Source organism: Odontesthes bonariensis, chromosome 21 (genome assembly GCF_027942865.1).
Source record: "Odontesthes bonariensis isolate fOdoBon6 chromosome 21, fOdoBon6.hap1, whole genome shotgun sequence".
NCBI lineage: Eukaryota > Metazoa > Chordata > Actinopteri > Atheriniformes > Atherinopsidae > Odontesthes > Odontesthes bonariensis.
The window spans coordinates 33,122,754-33,142,240 of NC_134526.1; the positions used below are offsets into that span (position 1 = coordinate 33,122,754).

Genomic DNA, 19,487 nt, shown 5'->3' on the forward strand with positions numbered 1-19,487 from the left:
CGTGAAATCATTAAAAACTCAGGGAGCGCAACATCAGAGCTCAATCGCCTTATCCAGCACAGCTGAGGATATTTTTGGACACTGGAGTCAAGACCTTCCCTTCTCTTTGTGAAGCTCAACCAACCCTACAGGAGCTGGGAGTGGAAGTAGAAGTGGACGAACGGGACCTCCTGGAGAGAGAGCTACTACAGGACGGATGGCTGACCCAGGGCAGACCGGGGAAAAGGAGGCAGTTCCTGACTCCCAGAGAGATCAAGACCATCATGAGCGGTGCAGATCGTCATGGAAACAACTGAGACTCAAATTTAATCCGCAAAAACCAGGAATGAAAATGGACGTGAAATAAGTGGGATATCTTAAAGAGGCAGCTACTACACAGATTGACACCGAAAGGTTTGACAATAAGACTGTTGATATTTTATTTTTCCCTTTTTATTAAGGTTTGAATGCAAAAGGTAACATGAGTGTAGTAAATGCATAAAAAAACTCTGAATCTTTACAGGCTTGACATAGTTAAAATCAAGAGCTCGTGCTCTTTTGATTTATTTTTTATTATTTTTTATTGTTTATGTATGTGTATATGTGTATATGTATGTGTGTATGTGTGTATGTGTGTATGTATGTATGTGTATATATATATGTATATATATATATGTGTGTGTATGTGTGTATATATATATATATATATATATATTTATTTTTATTTTATTTTATTATTATTATTATTATTATTTTTTTTAACTTTATTACTGACTGATTTGGGCACTCAAGGCAGCAGGGTTTGGACATTGCGAGGACTGCTGCTCATACACTTTGTGTACCCCTCCCAGGGAGCTTGGTCTCCCTGCCCGGACTAGGTTTATGTCAGGGGTGGGTTATACATGGACTCTTAGCCATATATCTCTTTAATGAGGGTAACCCACGGTCTCGTTGGAAGTTCTACCAAGTTACCGGTTGGTTTTGGAGTTTCATATGTTCTCAGTTCTACGGCAAGGTGACTCTACGTACCAGTTTTAGTTTTAAATATACCAAGACAGTCAAGAAAGAGAGAAATGGGGAACTATGCTATCTTTTTCTTTTTTATTTCCACATATTAGAATATGACTACTCTGAAATGTGTTAGCTATAATGTAAACGGACTAAATCACCCTATAAAGAGGAAAAAAATACTGACACAATTAGAAAGGTTGAATTGTTCGATAGGGTTATTGCAAGAAACTCATTTAAATGAGGAAGAACATGCTAAGCTAAAGAGGAAGTGGGTGGGACAGGCATTTAGCGCATCATGTGAGAATCATAAGAAAAGGGGAGTAACGATTCTCTGCCATAAATCCCTATGTTTGGTCCCGGAGAAGGTCCTCCAAGACAAAAAAGGTCGCTGGGTCATAGTCATAGGTTCCATTGGAGGACTTGTAGTGACAATTATGAATATCTATGCACCCAATGAGGACGACCCAAGTTTCTTTAATGAGGTGGCTCAACTCTTGGCAGGGAACTCAAAAGGAATAATAATATTAGGGGGTGATTTTAATTGTGTGATAAACAGATGCATGGATAAATTTCCTTTTGAACAAAAGTATCAGATATCCAAATCCAAAGCAGTGTGCAATATGTTAGATGAGCTTGGTCTGATTGATATTTGGCGTGTAAAAAACCCCAAGACCAGGGACTACACTCACTTCTCGAGAGTCCATAAGAGTCACTCAAGAATAGACTATTTCTGTATCTCGAAACAAGAAGCCCATAGAGTGGATGAATGCCACATTGAACCCCAAACTCTTTCGGACCATGGGCCGGTGATTATGTCATTATGTATAGATCAGAACAGATCCCGGAAACTATGGAGATTAAATGTGTCACTTTTAAATAACCCTGAAGTGGTTCAAGATATAAAAAACGAATTAAAAAATTTCTTGGACATAAACGACAATAACGAAGTCTCCCCTTCCATCCTGTGGGACACAGCGAAAGCAGTGTTGAGGGGCAAAATTATAGCATTATCCTCTAATTTAAAAAAGGAACGTGAAAAAGATCAGAGGTTATTAGAAGAACACATTAAGAAATTAGAGACAGAACACAAAAAAACAAATAAGGAAACTACTTTCATAGAACTAGGTAAATCTAGACAACGATTAAATGATTTATTAACATACAAAGCAGAGGGGGCCTTGCGCTTCACTAATCAAAAGTATTATGAACAAGGGAACAAGGCAAGTAGGCTGCTCACCTTCCAATTAAGAAAAGCACAAGCAAGTCGAATAATACAAAAGGTTACATGCCCAAATTAAAAAAAATTAGTGTCTCATCCCAAAGCCATAGCCAACGCTTTTTCTAAGTACTATGAACAACTTTATGATTCAACAACTTCCCCCAAGAAAAAAGAAAAAATTGAACAACTTCTCCAACAAATTAACCTCACCAAATTAGATCAGACTGAGGCTAAGGCTATAGTTGAAACTATCACTGAAGAGGAAATAAAAAACACTATTAAAAAACTCAAAAACAACAAGTCACCGGGCCCGGACGGGTTTCCTGGGGAGTTTTATAAATGCTTTCAAGCTGAGTTAGTTCCCCTTCTACATAGAGTATATAACTACGCGCTCAATTCCAAAGACCCACCTAGAACATGGAGAGAAGCAGTCATCTCGGTCATACATAAAGAAGGCAAAGATCCCACACATTGTGCCTCATATAGGCCAATAAGTTTGTTATGTAATGATGTTAAGATATTGACTGCTATAATGGCAGGAAGACTCCAAAAGATTGTTAACAAATTGATTAAACCAGATCAGACGGGCTTTATACCTGGAAGACTGGGGATAAACAATATTAGGCGCACACTTAATATAATATCAACTGCCCAATCACAACCTCACACATCAATGCTTCTCGGTCTTGATGCCGAGAAGGCATTTGATCGGGTGGACTGGCTATTTCTAGAGCATGTCTTAAGTAAAATGGGATTTGACGAAACATTTATTGAGTGGTTCGAAGTCCTATATAAAAATCCCACTTCTAGAGTTCGTGTTAATGGTCATATCTCGGACAGTTTCCCATTAAAAAGAGGAACACGTCAGGGTTGCTGCTTATCTCCAATTTTGTTTGCCATAAATATCGAACCTTTAGCAGAACTAATCAGATGTAACCCATCAATTCTTGGTATATCGGACAAAACAAGAGTGCACAAATTATCATTATATGCGGATGATGTCATTTTGTACATTAGGGATCCCAGCACTTCTATACCTGAACTGTTAAGACTTTTGAAAAACTATGGTGCGGTCTCAGGCTATAAAGTCAATGAATCAAAATCTGAAGCCATGATGTTGAATGGATGCTGGCCATCAGAATTATCTGATAAGGCGAAATTTAACTGGTCACCTCAGGGATTTCGATACTTGGGAATAACTATTTCCTCAGATGCTTCTCCACTGTACAATTTGAATTATGGGAAATTAGTTGAACAGATACGAAAAGACCTGGAAAGATGGGAATTATTGCCACTGTCCTTTTTTGGTAGGATTGAGACAGTCAGAACAAACATTCTACCCAGACTGTTATATTTGTTTCTGTCTCTTCCTATTTGGATTTCAACAACTAAATTTAAAAAGTTACAAAAAATGATTTCTTCTTTTATTTGGCAAAGAAAGAAACCCAGGATCAAGTTTACGCACCTGACTAGCAGTAAAGCGTGCGGTGGTCTGAATGTACCAAATTTGAAATTGTATTACTGGGCGGCACAATTGCACGGGGCAGTAGAATGGTTAAGACAGAATGAGGAAACAACATGGCTATCTTTAGAGCGAAATTCATGTCCTGGAGTCTCACTACAAGTATTACCGTTTTGCTCGAATGAGATATGGACAAAGAATAAAGTTTCAAACATCTGGATGAAGTGTACACGTAAGGTTTTGAACTCTGTTAAAAAAATGATAAAAGCACCACAGTCTATATCTAGGGCAATGAAAATTTCCGAAATAGTAGATTTCAAACCTAGATATTTTGACACAAGATTTAAAGAATGGGAAAATAGGGGCCTTATTTTTATTGATGATTTATTTGGTGGTGAAACCCTGAAGTCATTTAGCCATTTACAGGAAAAATTTGGGTTGATATCCACTGATTTCTACAGGTTCTTGCAGTTGAGAAGCTATCTGACTTCGCATAAAGAATGGCAATCTCTTACACTACAACCTTCTGATTTAGAGCGTTTCTTCATCGAGATCATGAAGAAAGGGGATGGTAAAAAAGTGGTTTCACGTATTTATAAACTGTTACAGACATTTGTAACGGGGAGCTCTCTTGGAATAAAAGAAAAGTGGGAGTTAGAAATGAATGTTGTGATTGAAGACCAAATTTGGGAACAAGTGTGTGAGAATGGACACAAACTGACTAGCAGCCCCACATGGAAAGAATTCATATGGAAAGCGAATCTCCGCTTTTTCAGAACTCCGTTTATTGTCTCCAAATTTGACAAAACAAAGACAAATCTTTGCTGGAGACAATGCGGACAAATTGGAGATCACACACACATTTTCTGGGATTGTCCTAAACTGAAAATGTACTGGGAGGGGATACGGGCGGAGCTTTGTAATATCTTTCAAATTAATATAAAGAGTGACCCGCTGATTTTTGTCCTTGGAGTGCTTCCCCTATGATTCTCTGTGTAAAGAAGAAATGTACCTTCTTAGGATTCTCATAATGGTGGCGAAAAAGATGATAACTATGTCCTGGTGTAAACCATCGCCCCCGACTGTTGATCAATGGAAGGAGCGACTTATCAAAGTGTACACAATGGAAAAAATAACGGCACAGCTCAACCTAGTCATGTCCTTATTTAGTAGAAGGTGGAACTCACTAATTACTTATTTTGGACTATCATTACAGGGCACCTAGGTTGAGCATTATATAGGCATTTACAGGCCTAGTTCCTCAAGAGTAAAAGGGTGTGATTTTGTCTTTGCTTTTGTTTTTGTTATGGCGTCATTTCTTAAGTAACTATCACCATGGTAATTCTACTCAACCTTGAGTATAATATTACATATTGACTATCAGTATTGTGATTATCTATATAATCATTTATTTAATCTTTGGACCTCTGACACTGACATTGAATTGTGGAACCACCTTGCCAATAGGTTCTCTGTTCTTATTATTTGTTTGTTTTATGTGTTTTCTTTTCTCAGATATGGAACAAAGGAATTTAATAGCTTTTCAATACGGAAATTTCTGTAAGTGTGTTTATGTATGTAAAGCTTGGAGCATTAATAAACACTTTTGTTCAAAAAAAAAAAAAACTGGAAGAATGGTCAAACACTCCCATAAACACTCCTAAAGCTGGAAGAATGGTCAAAAACTCCATAAACACTCCTAAAGCTGGAAGAATGGTCAGAAACTCCCATAAACACTCCTAAAGCTGGAAGAATGGTCAAACACTCCCATAAACACTCCTAAAGCTGGAAGAATGGTCAAACACTCCATAAACACTCCGAAAGCTGGAAGAATGGTCAAAAACTCCCATAAACACTCCTAAAGCTGGAAGAATGGTCAAAAACTCCCATAAACACTCCTAAAGCCGGAAGAATGGTAAAAAAACTCCCATAAACACTCCTAAAGCTGGAAGAATGGTCAGAAACTCCCATAAACACTCCTAAAGCCGGAAGAATGGTAAAAAAAACTCCCATAAACACTCCTAAAGCTGGAAGAATGGTCAAACACTCCCATAAACACTCCTAAAGCTGGAAGAATGGTCAGAAACTCCCATAAACACTCCTAAAGCTGGAAGGATGGTCAAACACTCCCATAAACACTCCTAAAGCTGGAAGAATGGTCAAAAACTCCCATAAAAACTCCTAAAGCTGGAAGAATGGTCAAACACTCCCATAAACACTCCTAAAGCTGGAAGAATGGTCAAACACTCCCATAAACACTCCTAAAGCTGGAAGGATGGTCAGAAACTCCCATAAACACTCCTAAAGCTGGAAGAATGGTCAAAAACTCCCATAAACACTCCTAAAGCTGGAAGAATGGTCAAACACTCCCATAAACACTCCTAAAGCTGGAAGAATGGTCAAACACTCCCATAAAAACTCCTAAAGCTGGAAGAATGGTCAAACACTCCCATAAAAACTCCTAAAGCTGGAAGAATGGTAAAAACTCCCATAAACACTCCTAAAGCTGGAAGAATGGTCAAAAACTCCCATAAACACTCCTAAAGCTGGAAGAATGGTCAAAAACTCCCATAAACACTCCTAAAGCTGGAAGAATGGTAAAAACTCCCATAAACACTCCTAAAGCTGGAAGGATGGTCAAACACTCCCATAAACACTCCTAAAGCTGGAAGGATGGTCAAAAACTCCCATAAACACTCCTAAAGCTGGAAGAATGGTCAAACACTCCCATAAACACTCCTAAAGCTGGAAGAATGGTCAAACACTCCCATAAACACTCCTAAAGCTGGAAGAATGGTCAAACACTCCCATAAACACTCCTAAAGCTGGAAGAATGGTCAAAAACTCCCATAAACACTCCTAAAGCTGGAAGAATGGTCAAACACTCCCATAAACACTCCTAAAGCTGGAAGAATGGTCAGAAACTCCCATAAACACTCCTAAAGCTGGAAGGATGGTCAAACACTCCCATAAACACTCCTAAAGCTGGAAGAATGGTCAAAAACTCCCATAAAAACTCCTAAAGCTGGAAGAATGGTCAAACACTCCCATAAACACTCCTAAAGCTGGAAGAATGGTCAAACACTCCCATAAACACTCCTAAAGCTGGAAGGATGGTCAGAAACTCCCATAAACACTCCTAAAGCTGGAAGAATGGTCAAACACTCCCATAAACACTCCTAAAGCTGGAAGAATGGTCAGAAACTCCCATAAACACTCCTAAAGCTGGAAGGATGGTCCAACACTCCCATAAACACTCCTAAAGCTGGAAGAATGGTCAGAAACTCCCATAAACACTCCTAAAGCTGGAAGAATGGTCAGAAACTCCCATAAACACTCCTAAAGCTGGAAGAATGGTCAAACACTCCCATAAACACTCCTAAAGCTGGAAGAATAGTCAAACACTCCCATAAACACTCCTAAAGCTGGAAGAATGGTCAGAAACTCCCATAAACACTCCTAAAGCTGGAAGAATGGTCAGAAACTCCCATAAACACTCCTAAAGCTGGAAGAATGGTCAAACACTCCCATAAACACTCCTAAAGCTGGAAGGATGGTCAGAAACTCCCATAAACACTCCTAAAGCTGGAAGAATGGTCAAACACTCCCATAAACACTCCTAAAGCTGGAAGAATGGTCAGAAACTCCCATAAACACTCCTAAAGCTGGAAGGATGGTCAAACACTCCCATAAACACTCCTAAAGCTGGAAGAATGGTCAGAAACTCCCATAAACACTCCTAAAGCTGGAAGAATGGTCAGAAACTCCCATAAACACTCCTAAAGCTGGAAGAATGGTCAAACACTCCCATAAACACTCCTAAAGCTGGAAGAATAGTCAAACACTCCCATAAACACTCCTAAAGCTGGAAGAATGGTCAGAAACTCCCATAAACACTCCTAAAGCTGGAAGAATGGTCAGAAACTCCCATAAACACTCCTAAAGCTGGAAGAATGGTCAAACACTCCCATAAACACTCCTAAAGCTGGAAGAACGGTCAAACACTCCCATAAACACTCCTAAAGCTGGAAGAATGGTCAAACACTCCATAAACACTCCTAAAGCTGGAAGGATGGTCAAACACTCCCATAAACACTCCTAAAGCTGGAAGAATGGTCAAACACTCCCATAAACACTCCTAAAGCTGGAAGAATGGTCAAAAACTCCCATAAAAACTCCTAAAGCTGGAAGAATGGTCAAACACTCCCATAAACACTCCTAAAGCTGGAAGAATGGTCAAACACTCCCATAAACACTCCTAAAGCTGGAAGAATGGTCAAAATCTCCCATAAACACTCCTAAAGCTGGAAGAATGGTCAAACACTCCCATAAACACTCCTAAAGCTGGAAGAATGGTCAAACACTCCCATAAACACTCCTAAAGCTGGAAGAATGGTCAGAAACTCCCATAAACACTCCTAAAGCCGGAAGAATGGTAAAAAAACTCCCATAAACACTCCTAAAGCTGGAAGAATGGTCAAAAACTCCCATAAACACTCCTAAAGCTGGAAGAATGGTCAAACACTCCGAAAGCTGGAAGAATGGTCAAAAACTCCCATAAACACTCCTAAAGCTGGAAGAATGGTCAAAAACTCCCATAAAAACTCCTAAAGCTGGAAGAATGGTCAAACACTCCCATAAACACTCCTAAAGCTGGAAGAATGGTCAAACACTCCCATAAACACTCCTAAAGCTGGAAGAATGGTCAAAAACTCCCATAAACACTCCTAAAGCTGGAAGGATGGTCAAACACTCCCATAAACACTCCTAAAGCTGGAAGAATGGTCAAACACTCCCATAAACACTCCTAAAGCTGGAAGAATGGTCAAAAACTCCCATAAACACTCCTAAAGCTGGAAGAATGGTCAGAAACTCCCATAAACACTCCTAAAGCTGGAAGAATGGTCAAACACTCCCATAAACACTCCGAAAGCTGGAAGAATGGTCAAAAACTCCCATAAACACTCCTAAAGCTGGAAGAATGGTCAAAAACTCCCATAAACACTCCTAAAGCCGGAAGAATGGTAAAAAAACTCCCATAAACACTCCTAAAGCTGGAAGAATGGTCAGAAACTCCCATAAACACTCCTAAAGCCGGAAGAATGGTAAAAAAAACTCCCATAAACACTCCTAAAGCTGGAAGAATGGTCAAACACTCCCATAAACACTCCTAAAGCTGGAAGAATGGTCAGAAACTCCCATAAACACTCCTAAAGCTGGAAGGATGGTCAAACACTCCCATAAACACTCCTAAAGCTGGAAGAATGGTCAAAAACTCCCATAAAAACTCCTAAAGCTGGAAGAATGGTCAAACACTCCCATAAACACTCCTAAAGCTGGAAGAATGGTCAAACACTCCCATAAACACTCCTAAAGCTGGAAGGATGGTCAGAAACTCCCATAAACACTCCTAAAGCTGGAAGAATGGTCAAAAACTCCCATAAACACTCCTAAAGCTGGAAGAATGGTCAAACACTCCCATAAACACTCCTAAAGCTGGAAGAATGGTCAAACACTCCCATAAACACTCCTAAAGCTGGAAGAATGGTCAGACACTCCGAAAGCTGGAAGAATGGTCAAAAACTCCCATAAACACTCCTAAAGCCGGAAGAATGGTAAAAAAACTCCCATAAACACTCCTAAAGCTGGAAGAATGGTCAAAATCTCCCATAAACACTCCTAAAGCTGGAAGAATGGTCAAACACTCCCATAAACACTCCTAAAGCTGGAAGAATGGTCAAACACTCCCATAAACACTCCTAAAGCTGGAAGAATGGTCAGAAACTCCCATAAACACTCCTAAAGCCGGAAGAATGGTAAAAAAACTCCCATAAACACTCCTAAAGCTGGAAGAATGGTCAAAAACTCCCATAAACACTCCTAAAGCTGGAAGAATGGTCAAACACTCCGAAAGCTGGAAGAATGGTCAAAAACTCCCATAAACACTCCTAAAGCTGGAAGAATGGTCAAAAACTCCCATAAAAACTCCTAAAGCTGGAAGAATGGTCAAACACTCCCATAAACACTCCTAAAGCTGGAAGAATGGTCAAACACTCCCATAAACACTCCTAAAGCTGGAAGAATGGTCAAAAACTCCCATAAACACTCCTAAAGCTGGAAGGATGGTCAAACACTCCCATAAACACTCCTAAAGCTGGAAGAATGGTCAAACACTCCCATAAACACTCCTAAAGCCGGAAGAATGGTAAAAAAAACTCCCATAAACACTCCTAAAGCTGGAAGAATGGTCAGAAACTCCCATAAACACTCCTAAAGCCGGAAGAATGGTAAAAAAAACTCCCATAAACACTCCTAAAGCTGGAAGAATGGTCAAACACTCCCATAAACACTCCTAAAGCTGGAAGAATGGTCAGAAACTCCCATAAACACTCCTAAAGCTGGAAGGATGGTCAAACACTCCCATAAACACTCCTAAAGCTGGAAGAATGGTCAAAAACTCCCATAAAAACTCCTAAAGCTGGAAGAATGGTCAAACACTCCCATAAACACTCCTAAAGCTGGAAGAATGGTCAAACACTCCCATAAACACTCCTAAAGCTGGAAGGATGGTCAGAAACTCCCATAAACACTCCTAAAGCTGGAAGAATGGTCAAAAACTCCCATAAACACTCCTAAAGCTGGAAGAATGGTCAAACACTCCCATAAACACTCCTAAAGCTGGAAGAATGGTCAAACACTCCCATAAACACTCCTAAAGCTGGAAGAATGGTCAGACACTCCCATAAACACTCCTAAAGCCGGAAGAATGGTAAAAAAACTCCCATAAACACTCCTAAAGCTGGAAGAATGGTCAAAAACTCCCATAAACACTCCTAAAGCTGGAAGAATGGTCAAAAACTCCCATAAACACTCCTAAAGCTGGAAGAATGGTCAAAAACTCCCATAAAAACTCCTAAAGCTGGAAGAATGGTCAAACACTCCCATAAACACTCCTAAAGCTGGAAGAATGGTCAAACACTCCCATAAACACTCCTAAAGCTGGAAGAATGGTCAAAAACTCCCATAAACACTCCTAAAGCTGGAAGGATGGTCAAACACTCCCATAAACACTCCTAAAGCTGGAAGAATGGTCAAACACTCCCATAAACACTCCTAAAGCTGGAAGAATGGTCAAACACTCCCATAAACACTCCTAAAGCTGGAAGAATGGTCAAAAACTCCCATAAACACTCCTAAAGCTGGAAGAATGGTCAGAAACTCCCATAAACACTCCTAAAGCTGGAAGAATGGTCAAACACTCCCATAAACACTCCTAAAGCTGGAAGAATGGTCAAACACTCCCATAAACACTCCGAAAGCTGGAAGAATGGTCAAAAACTCCCATAAACACTCCTAAAGCTGGAAGAATGGTCAGAAACTCCCATAAACACTCCTAAAGCCGGAAGAATGGTAAAAAAAACTCCCATAAACACTCCTAAAGCTGGAAGAATGGTCAGAAACTCCCATAAACACTCCTAAAGCTGGAAGAATGGTCAGAAACTCCCATAAACACTCCTAAAGCTGGAAGGATGGTCAAACACTCCCATAAACACTCCTAAAGCTGGAAGGATGGTCAGAAACTCCCATAAACACTCCTAAAGCTGGAAGAATGGTCAAACACTCCCATAAACACTCCTAAAGCTGGAAGGATGGTCAAACACTCCCATAAACACTCCTAAAGCTGGAAGGATGGTCAAACATTCCCATAAACACTCCTAAAGCTGGAAGAATGGTCAGAAACTCCCATAAACACTCCTAAAGCTGGAAGAATGGTCAGAAACTCCCATAAACACTCCTAAAGCTGGAAGAATGGTCAAACACTCCCATAAACACTCCTAAAGCTGGAAGAATAGTCAAACACTCCCATAAACACTCCTAAAGCTGGAAGAATGGTCAGAAACTCCCATAAAAACTCCCATAAACACTCCTAAAGCTTGTGGAAAGCTTGGCCAGAAGAGTTGAAGCTGCAGAGGGTGGGCCGACGTCACATTAAACCCTCTGGATTAAGAATGGGATGTTACTGAAGTTCATATGTGTGTAAAGGGAGATGAGCCAATACTTTTGGTAATATATGTGCATCTATATCTATATATACACACACACACATATACATATATACAGATATGTCTATATAGATATTTATTTGAAGAGCACATAGCCACAGAATACCCTGCCTGGTGTTTCTCCATCTATCAGAGGAAAAGCAGAGACGCTGCTGTGGGTGAGTGCTTACCTTGGGGTTGCCGCACTGTTCACATTTGAGGTACTTGGCTGCAGGAGGAAAGAGGACACCTGTGCTCAGTAATAGTGTGAACATATGAACAACTAGCTGATGAATCAGAGAAAACTCACGTCTCTGCTCAGGGCTGAACGTTTTGTTGGGGTTGCGGGATCTTTTTTTCTGCTTATTTTTGGAAAGGGTGTCAGCTGCTCCATCCAAGTCCTCCAGCGCCCTCTTCTGGCACACAGTCTTACTTCCCTCGGTGCACAGACGGGCACCGTTGGTCACTGGCTGCTTTGGCCTGCAGGGCATTGGGAAGACATTGCTTTTTACAAATGCTTTGATGGGAAATGCATCCCTCAGTTTCTAAAGCTCATGACTTACTTTAGTGAGGAGAACAAGTCTACAGCATTGTGTATGAGAACGTGACTTACGCTGGTCTGATGTATGGCTGGCAGATCCAGTGAGGGAAGGGCAGGTCGCCCCTGTTCTGTTCCACACCTTCTGCTTTGGCTATCTCCTCCTGCATGGACACAGACAGCTGCAGTAGTACGAGGTGAACAGCCCTAAACCAATCCCACTTCAGAGCACATCCCACTGCCACTGCAGAGAGGCCACTGTTTAACTAAGCAAGCAGCATTCTGAGAACGTGTGGCAAAGGGAAAGAGCCCTGAACCTAACGGATATCCAGAATAATATCCAAGTTGCACAGTGAGCTCTCAGAGGCTATGGTGCACTCTTCACACATCAGAGGGTCTGCCAAATACCTTGTCACAGAGCTGTGCATCCAAACTGGGTGCAGCTAAAGCCCAGTTTTAACCTGATCCCAGTGTACCTGGGACATGCTAAGAGGGTGACTCAGGTTTGATGGGTGAGGGGAAAAAAGAAATATGTGCAGAGGAACTAAGAGGACATGTGCTTCTTCAGGTTTGATTAATGTTAGCCAAGTTGGCAAGGATCATGGAAGGTCCCCTCTGGGTACATTCAACGTCTTCCTGGTTTTCCTGCCATGCTAAATTAAATCCCATGAAATGAAATTTCTATTTATTTGAAAGGGAAATTCTAATGTTGCAGCATCTTTTCCCATCAGTCATTACAAACTGTCCTGTCTGGTTGTTGCTGCTGCCAGGAATCATGTCCTGTGTTGCAGCAGAGCTGAAGAAGCCTCTGGCTGAACACATCCCATTACGTAGAGGGTGGGCAGTATTCAGTGTTCTCTCCACCACAGACGTCTGGATGGTGTCAAACATTCTGCTGCAGAAACAGAAGGACACGAGCTGTTGGGAATGAGACTTAACAGTCCAGGAACAAGGAAAGATATCCTCCATAGAACCTGAACTTTCTCCCAACTCAGGCTAAGATTGAAGAGGTGTTGTAGAATCCCACACAGATGTTCAACAGCTGTTCAACACAGGTGTCTGGAATCCTGCACTGACCCCATCTGGACCTGCAGACTTGTTGTGGTTCATCATCTCCAGCCGTCTCTTCACCTGACTGCTGAGGATATGCAGTCTGTGGAAGTCTGTGGAGCTGGAGGCAGGTGAGGAGCATGCTTCATGTTGATTTAAACACCTTAAATCCTTTTCCCTCCCTGACCACACATGGTGTTATGTTCTGCTGGAGCTTGCTTTACAGCTCTTTTCTCTACACCTCTTTGCTCCGTTATCTTCTTTTCCAGCTATTTTCCAACAGTTGGCTAGAACTCCCCATCTCCCTCTGAAGGCTTTCTTCTCCAGGTTGTTTCAGAGCACTGCTGATCCAAGGTTTGTGCCTCACAGTTCTTAACAGGATAACACTGCACACTAAAGTGCATGTAGCCTGTCACACACCTCCTCATGTGGCCCACAGAGTGCATTCCACAAACGTCCCCGCACATCTTCTTCAGCTTCGGGAGATTTTTTTTTGCAAAGTCCATTCAGGCACAGGTTGGCTGGAGATGAGGAGACCCAGACATGGTCAGACTTTCCTACTACAGTCAGAGCAGCTGCAGGTCTTTTAACTTTTGATTCTTTCTGGTGGGGCATCTGTTGGAATGTAGCAGAGAGGGAGATGTGCTTCAAATTTCCAGAAATTGTGGTGAATGCATTGAGATGTTGCGAATGTGCCCGACAACCACCCAGTACATGAAGCAGGGTAATACATACACCAATACTGGAATAACACAGGTGAACACTGGCAGGAAATAATAAGGACGGATCAGCAGCAGCTTCCCACCTGCTGCTACCCACCCAATCAATTAACACAAAAGGAGCAAATCCTCTTGTGCAAAAAAAAATTAAAACAAAAACTTTAACTGAACAAAAACATCAAACTATTAAATGTGGTTTGCTGAATATCAGATCTCTCCTTTCCAAGTCTCTGTTAGTGAATGAGTTGATGTGTGATCATCATATTGATATATTTAGTCTTACAGAAACCTGGCTGCAGCAGGAGGATCATGTTAGCATCATGTTAGCATTAATGAAGCAACTCCCTCTGACTGTTTAAATGTTCACGTTCCTGGAACCACAGGCAGAGGAGGAGGAGTGGCAGCTATCTTTAGATCAGGGTTACTAATCAGTCCCAGACCCAAGATTAGTTTGAGCTCTTTTGAATCTCTGATTCTCAGTTTTTCCCACGCAAAGTGGAAATCCCAGAAACCTCTTGTGTTTGTTGTTGTGTATCGTCCACCTGGCCCTTATTCTGAGTTTCTGTCTGAATTCTCAGAGTTTTTATCCCAGTTAGTGCTGAGTACAGATAAAGTCATTGTAGTGGGTGACTTTAATATTCATGTAGATGTTGAAAATGACAGCCTGAATATGAACTTTAATTCTATATTAGACTCTATTGGATTTTCTCAGAGTGTTCACAGACCGACTCACTGCCTTAATCACACCCTTGATCTTGTGCTGACTTATGGCATTGAGAGTGAACAGTTAACAGTGTTCCCTCTTATCTGACCATTTTCTGATAACCTTTGAGTTTACATTACTTGACTATACAGCTTCTAAGAAAAAAATTACATATAGAAGGTGTCTATCAGAGGATGCTGTAACCAGATTTAAAGAATTAATTCCATCATCCTTTTCTTCACTGCCATGTGCAGATATGACAGAGGACGACTACCTAAACTTTACTCCAGCAGCACTTGACTCTCTTGTTGACAGCACTATAGTTTCAATGCGTACAGCAATGGACAATGTTGCCCCTCTGAAAAGGAAGGTAATCAGTCAGAAGAGGTTGGCTCCTTGGTATAATTCACAGCTGCGTGCTTTAAAGCAGACTGCAAGAAAGCTGGAGAGACAGTGGCGTTCCTCTAATTTAGAAGAGTCTCAATTAGTCTGGAAAGATAGTTTAATAACGTATAAGAAAGCCCTTCGTAAAGCTAGAACTGCGTATTATTCATCATTGATAGAAGAGAATAAGAACAATCCCAGGTTTCTTTTCAGCACTGTAGCCAGTCTGACTAAAGCCCAATTCGCACGGGATAAGTATTACCTATGGATCACTGGTAATTCGCAACTACCCCCGCACCTCTGTAATTTTTTGTGGCGCATTCGGACGGGACAAGCAAAAGTCTGTAATTTACTGAAATCACAGACATCATGAGCGGATATTCCGTAATTGTCGTAACTTCCTGTTTTGCCCCGTTGTACCTGGTTGTACACATAGGTTGAACACACAGGTGTGCGTTCAGACGGGACTTAAATTACCACAGGACGTCTGTGTTTCGCCGAAATACAGTAGGTAATTCGCGACGGAATTATTACCCCACAAATCACGGACATGGCGCATTCGCACAGGACTAAGAACTCAGACATTCTCCGCAATTATTCCGAATTACCGGGGGTCCATAGGTAATACTTATCCCGTGCGAATTGGGCTTAAGAGTCCGAGCTCTGCTAAGCCAGGTATTCCATTAACTCTCAGCAGTGATGATTTCATGAGCTTCTTTATTAATAAAATTGTTTCTATTAGAGAGAAGATTGATGGAGTCCTTCCCACTATTATCAGTGATGTATCATCAAGTACAGCAGCTTTAGAAGTATCTTTAGAACCTGATTTGTATTTAGACAGCTTCTGTCCAGTTGATCTCTCTGAACTAACAACAGCAATAGTCTCTTCTAAACCATCAACTTGTGTTTTAGACCCAATCCCAACCAGACTGTTCAAGGAGGTTTTCCCATTAATTGAAACTTCCATATTGGATTTGATCAATCTGTCTTTGTTGACAGGATATGTACCTCAGACTTTTAAGGTTGCTGTAATTAAACCTTTACTTAAAAAACCTACTCTTGATTCAGAAGTGTTGGCTCATTATAGACCTATATCCAATCTCCCTTTTATGTCTAAAGTTCTTGAAAAAATAGTTGCAGCTCAGCTTTGTGATCATTTCCACAGAAATAATCTGTTTGAAGAGTTTCAGTCAGGATTCAGAGTGCATCATAGCACAGAAACTGCACTGCTGAAAGTTACCAATGATCTCCTCTTAGCCTCTGATAGCGGACTTGTGTCTGTGCTTGTCCTGTTGGATCTCAGTGCTGCATTTGATACGGTCGATCACAGTATCTTATTACAGAGACTTGAACATGTTATTGGGATTAAAGGAACTGCATTAGGCTGGTTTAAGTCATATTTATCTGATAGATTTCAGTTTGTTCTTGTAAATGAAGAATCTTCCTCACACACCAGAGTAAGTCATGGAGTTCCTCAGGGTTCTGTGCTTGGACCGATTCTTTTCACTTTATACATGCTTCCATTAGGTAACATTATTAGACAGCATGGCATAAATTTCCATTGCTATGCTGATGATACCCAGTTGTACTTATCTATGAAACCAGATGAACCCAATAGGTTGGTCAGACTACAAGCATGTCTTAAAGACATAAAGACCTGGATGACTCAGAACTGTCTGCTTCTAAATTCAGACAAAACTGAAGTCGTTATCTTTGGACCTGAGCGTTTCAGGGAGAAATTGTCTAGCTATATAGTTACTCTAGATGGTATTTCCTTGGCTTCTAGTTCTACAGTGAGGAACCTTGGAGTTATTTTTGACCAGAATTTATCATTTGACTTGCATATAAAACAGGTTTCTAGGACTGCCTTCTTTCATCTTCGTAATATTGTTAAAATCAGGAACATCCTGTCTCAGAGTGATGCAGAAAAACTAGTCCATGCATTTGTTACTTCAGGATTGGACTGCTGTAATTCTTTATTATTGGGCTGTCCCACATATTCTCTGAAAAGCCTCCAGCTGATCCAAAATGCTGCAGCCAGAGTTCTGATGAGAACTAACAGGAGAGATCATATTTCTCCAGTTTTAGCTTCTCTTCATTGGCTCCCTGTTAAATTCAGAATAGAATTTAAGATTCTTCTCCTCACATATAAAGCTCTTAATGACCGAGCTCCATCATATCTTAAAGATCTCATTGTAAGATATTTTCCTAACAGAGCACTTCGTTCCCAAACTGCAGGTTTACTTGAGGTTCCCATAGTTTCTAAAAGTAGAATGGGAGGCAGAGCCTTCAGTTATCAGGCCCCTCTCTTGTGGAATAAGCTGCCAGTAAATGTCCGGGAAGCAGACACCCTTTCCACCTTTAAGACCAGGCTTAAAACTTTCCTTTCTGATAAAGCTTATAGTTAGGGATGGCTCAAGTGATCCTGAAACATCCCATAGTTAAGCGTCTATTGGCCTAGACTGCTGGGGGGCCTCATCTGTCACACCTTTCCTCACTTTACTCTCTTTATGTATATGTGACATTATTGTGGTCATTAACTCGTGTTTTCCTGTTCCAACAGATATCCTTTGAATGGTGTTACAGTGCCCGCCCCCCCCCCCAAATCCTGAGCCTATTACCACACAGTTGTGTCAGACAGACCACAATGTGGTGCCTCCATCTCCTTCCTCCATCCACCTCCCTCGTCCTGCATCTAATTCTAAGATGCTTACAGTCATGGGACTCCTTAAAGTTAGAACTTACAATGTAAAAGGCTTTCATCGCCCCATAAAGTGGAAAAAAGTGATCAGTTGGGTCAAAAGCCAAATAGCATTCGCACAAGTAACCATCCTGCCTAACGGAGGGCATAAGCACATGAAGAGAGTCATCGTCCGAGAAAGTATTTGACCTCTGGCACAACTCTGGGAGCGAGAGGAGGATCTCTATTGATCTCTAGAGCACTAAAGCCCTTAGTATCAGAGGCAGGTCTGGTGGATATCTGGAGGCGGAATTTCCTCTTTTCACATCGACATTCATCCTATTCAAGAAACTATCTGTTTTTCACGACCAAGTTAGACCTGCACAGAGTAGAGGACAGCAGCATTTCACCAATCATCATATCGGATCACAAACCCTTAGGCACTTATGGATTATTGGTCATAGACTGACAAATTAACATTGGACACTGAACGCATTACTTTTAAATGATGAGAAATTCATTGCACTCATTGATATGGAATCGAGAAATGACCTGCAAACACATTACAGGAAGTAACACCGCCCATCTTATGCAATCGTGCAACAGCTTATATAAGAGGCCGAATTATTTCGTTCCCAAGAACAAAAAAGGAGCGTAAAGCTAAACGTAGCGAACTAGAAGGCAAGGTAAAAGAGCTCAAAGAACATAAAATATCAGATCATCATCCCCCAAGTGATTGTGTCCTCTCAAACACGCACAGAGAACTAGACAACCTTATAACTGAAAAACTGAGGGGAAGTTAAGGTTCACCAATCAAAAACATTATGAAAATGGAAACAGGGCAAGTAGACTTTTACGAGAAAGACTGATTAAGCAACAATCGGCCACAGTGGTCTAACAAGATAAAATCTCTCAGACACCTGCAGAAATTCAGAGATCCTTATATAGATATGTATAGAAATAGACACCTTTGTAGACGACAGTGCTTCAGCACCGTTTCTGAAAGCCATCAACCTGAGGGGGCTATCCAAGCCTGTGGCAAAAGAACTGGATGAACCAATCACGGGATTCCAAATACAACAGGGAATCCCCACTTTTATAAGCAACCAAAGCCCCCAACTTTCCGGATTCATTAATGAATCTTATCAAATATAAAAGAACAGCTAACAGCTTCATTATTAAAAGATACCACCACGCATTACAATCTAGATCTATGGCTCCCTCTTGTAATGTTGTAATACACGAGGAAGGCAAGGACTCAACTGTGTGTCAGTCGTGTAGGCCTATGTCACTTTTGAACACAGACTTGCATATACTGACAGCTGTTTTTACCCAGATCATTCACCCTGATCAGAATGGGTTTATTATGGGACTGTAATATGCAGACAATATTCAAAGATTGGAACATTTATCACTCATCGGGACGTTAATGAGGATAAAGCAATGATATCATCACTCACTGCCATAAAGGTTTTTGACAAGGTATTGTGGAAATATTTAATCCAAACATTAATATGATTTCAATTTAGCCTCAACTGCATAAAATGTAGTATCACTAGGGCTGGGACTTTAGCGCGTTAATTTCGATTAATTAACTACACACATATTAGCGCGTTAAAAAAAATAACGCATTTTAATCGCACACTATAATTTTTTTTTTAAATATATAAATACAGACGGATGGAAGCGTCGACAAGAGC

The 19,487-nt window shown here is 40.8% G+C and overlaps 1 protein-coding gene across 1 annotated transcript in view; it reads right to left on the reverse strand.

Moving 5' to 3' along the window:
• Positions 1 to 2,799: 2,799 nt before the first annotated feature.
• The window catches only part of dus1l (dihydrouridine synthase 1-like (S. cerevisiae)), a 54,264-nt gene continuing 37,576 nt past the window's right edge, over positions 2,800 to 19,487 (reverse strand). The window contains exons 10-13 of the mRNA XM_075453151.1: positions 12,327 to 12,415; positions 12,024 to 12,193; positions 11,841 to 11,942; positions 2,800 to 2,813 (exon numbers count right to left, since the gene is read on the reverse strand). Coding sequence (XP_075309266.1) covers positions 2,800 to 2,813; positions 11,841 to 11,942; positions 12,024 to 12,193; positions 12,327 to 12,415 — 375 coding nt within the window. The remainder of the gene's footprint in view (positions 2,814 to 11,840; positions 11,943 to 12,023; positions 12,194 to 12,326; positions 12,416 to 19,487) is intronic.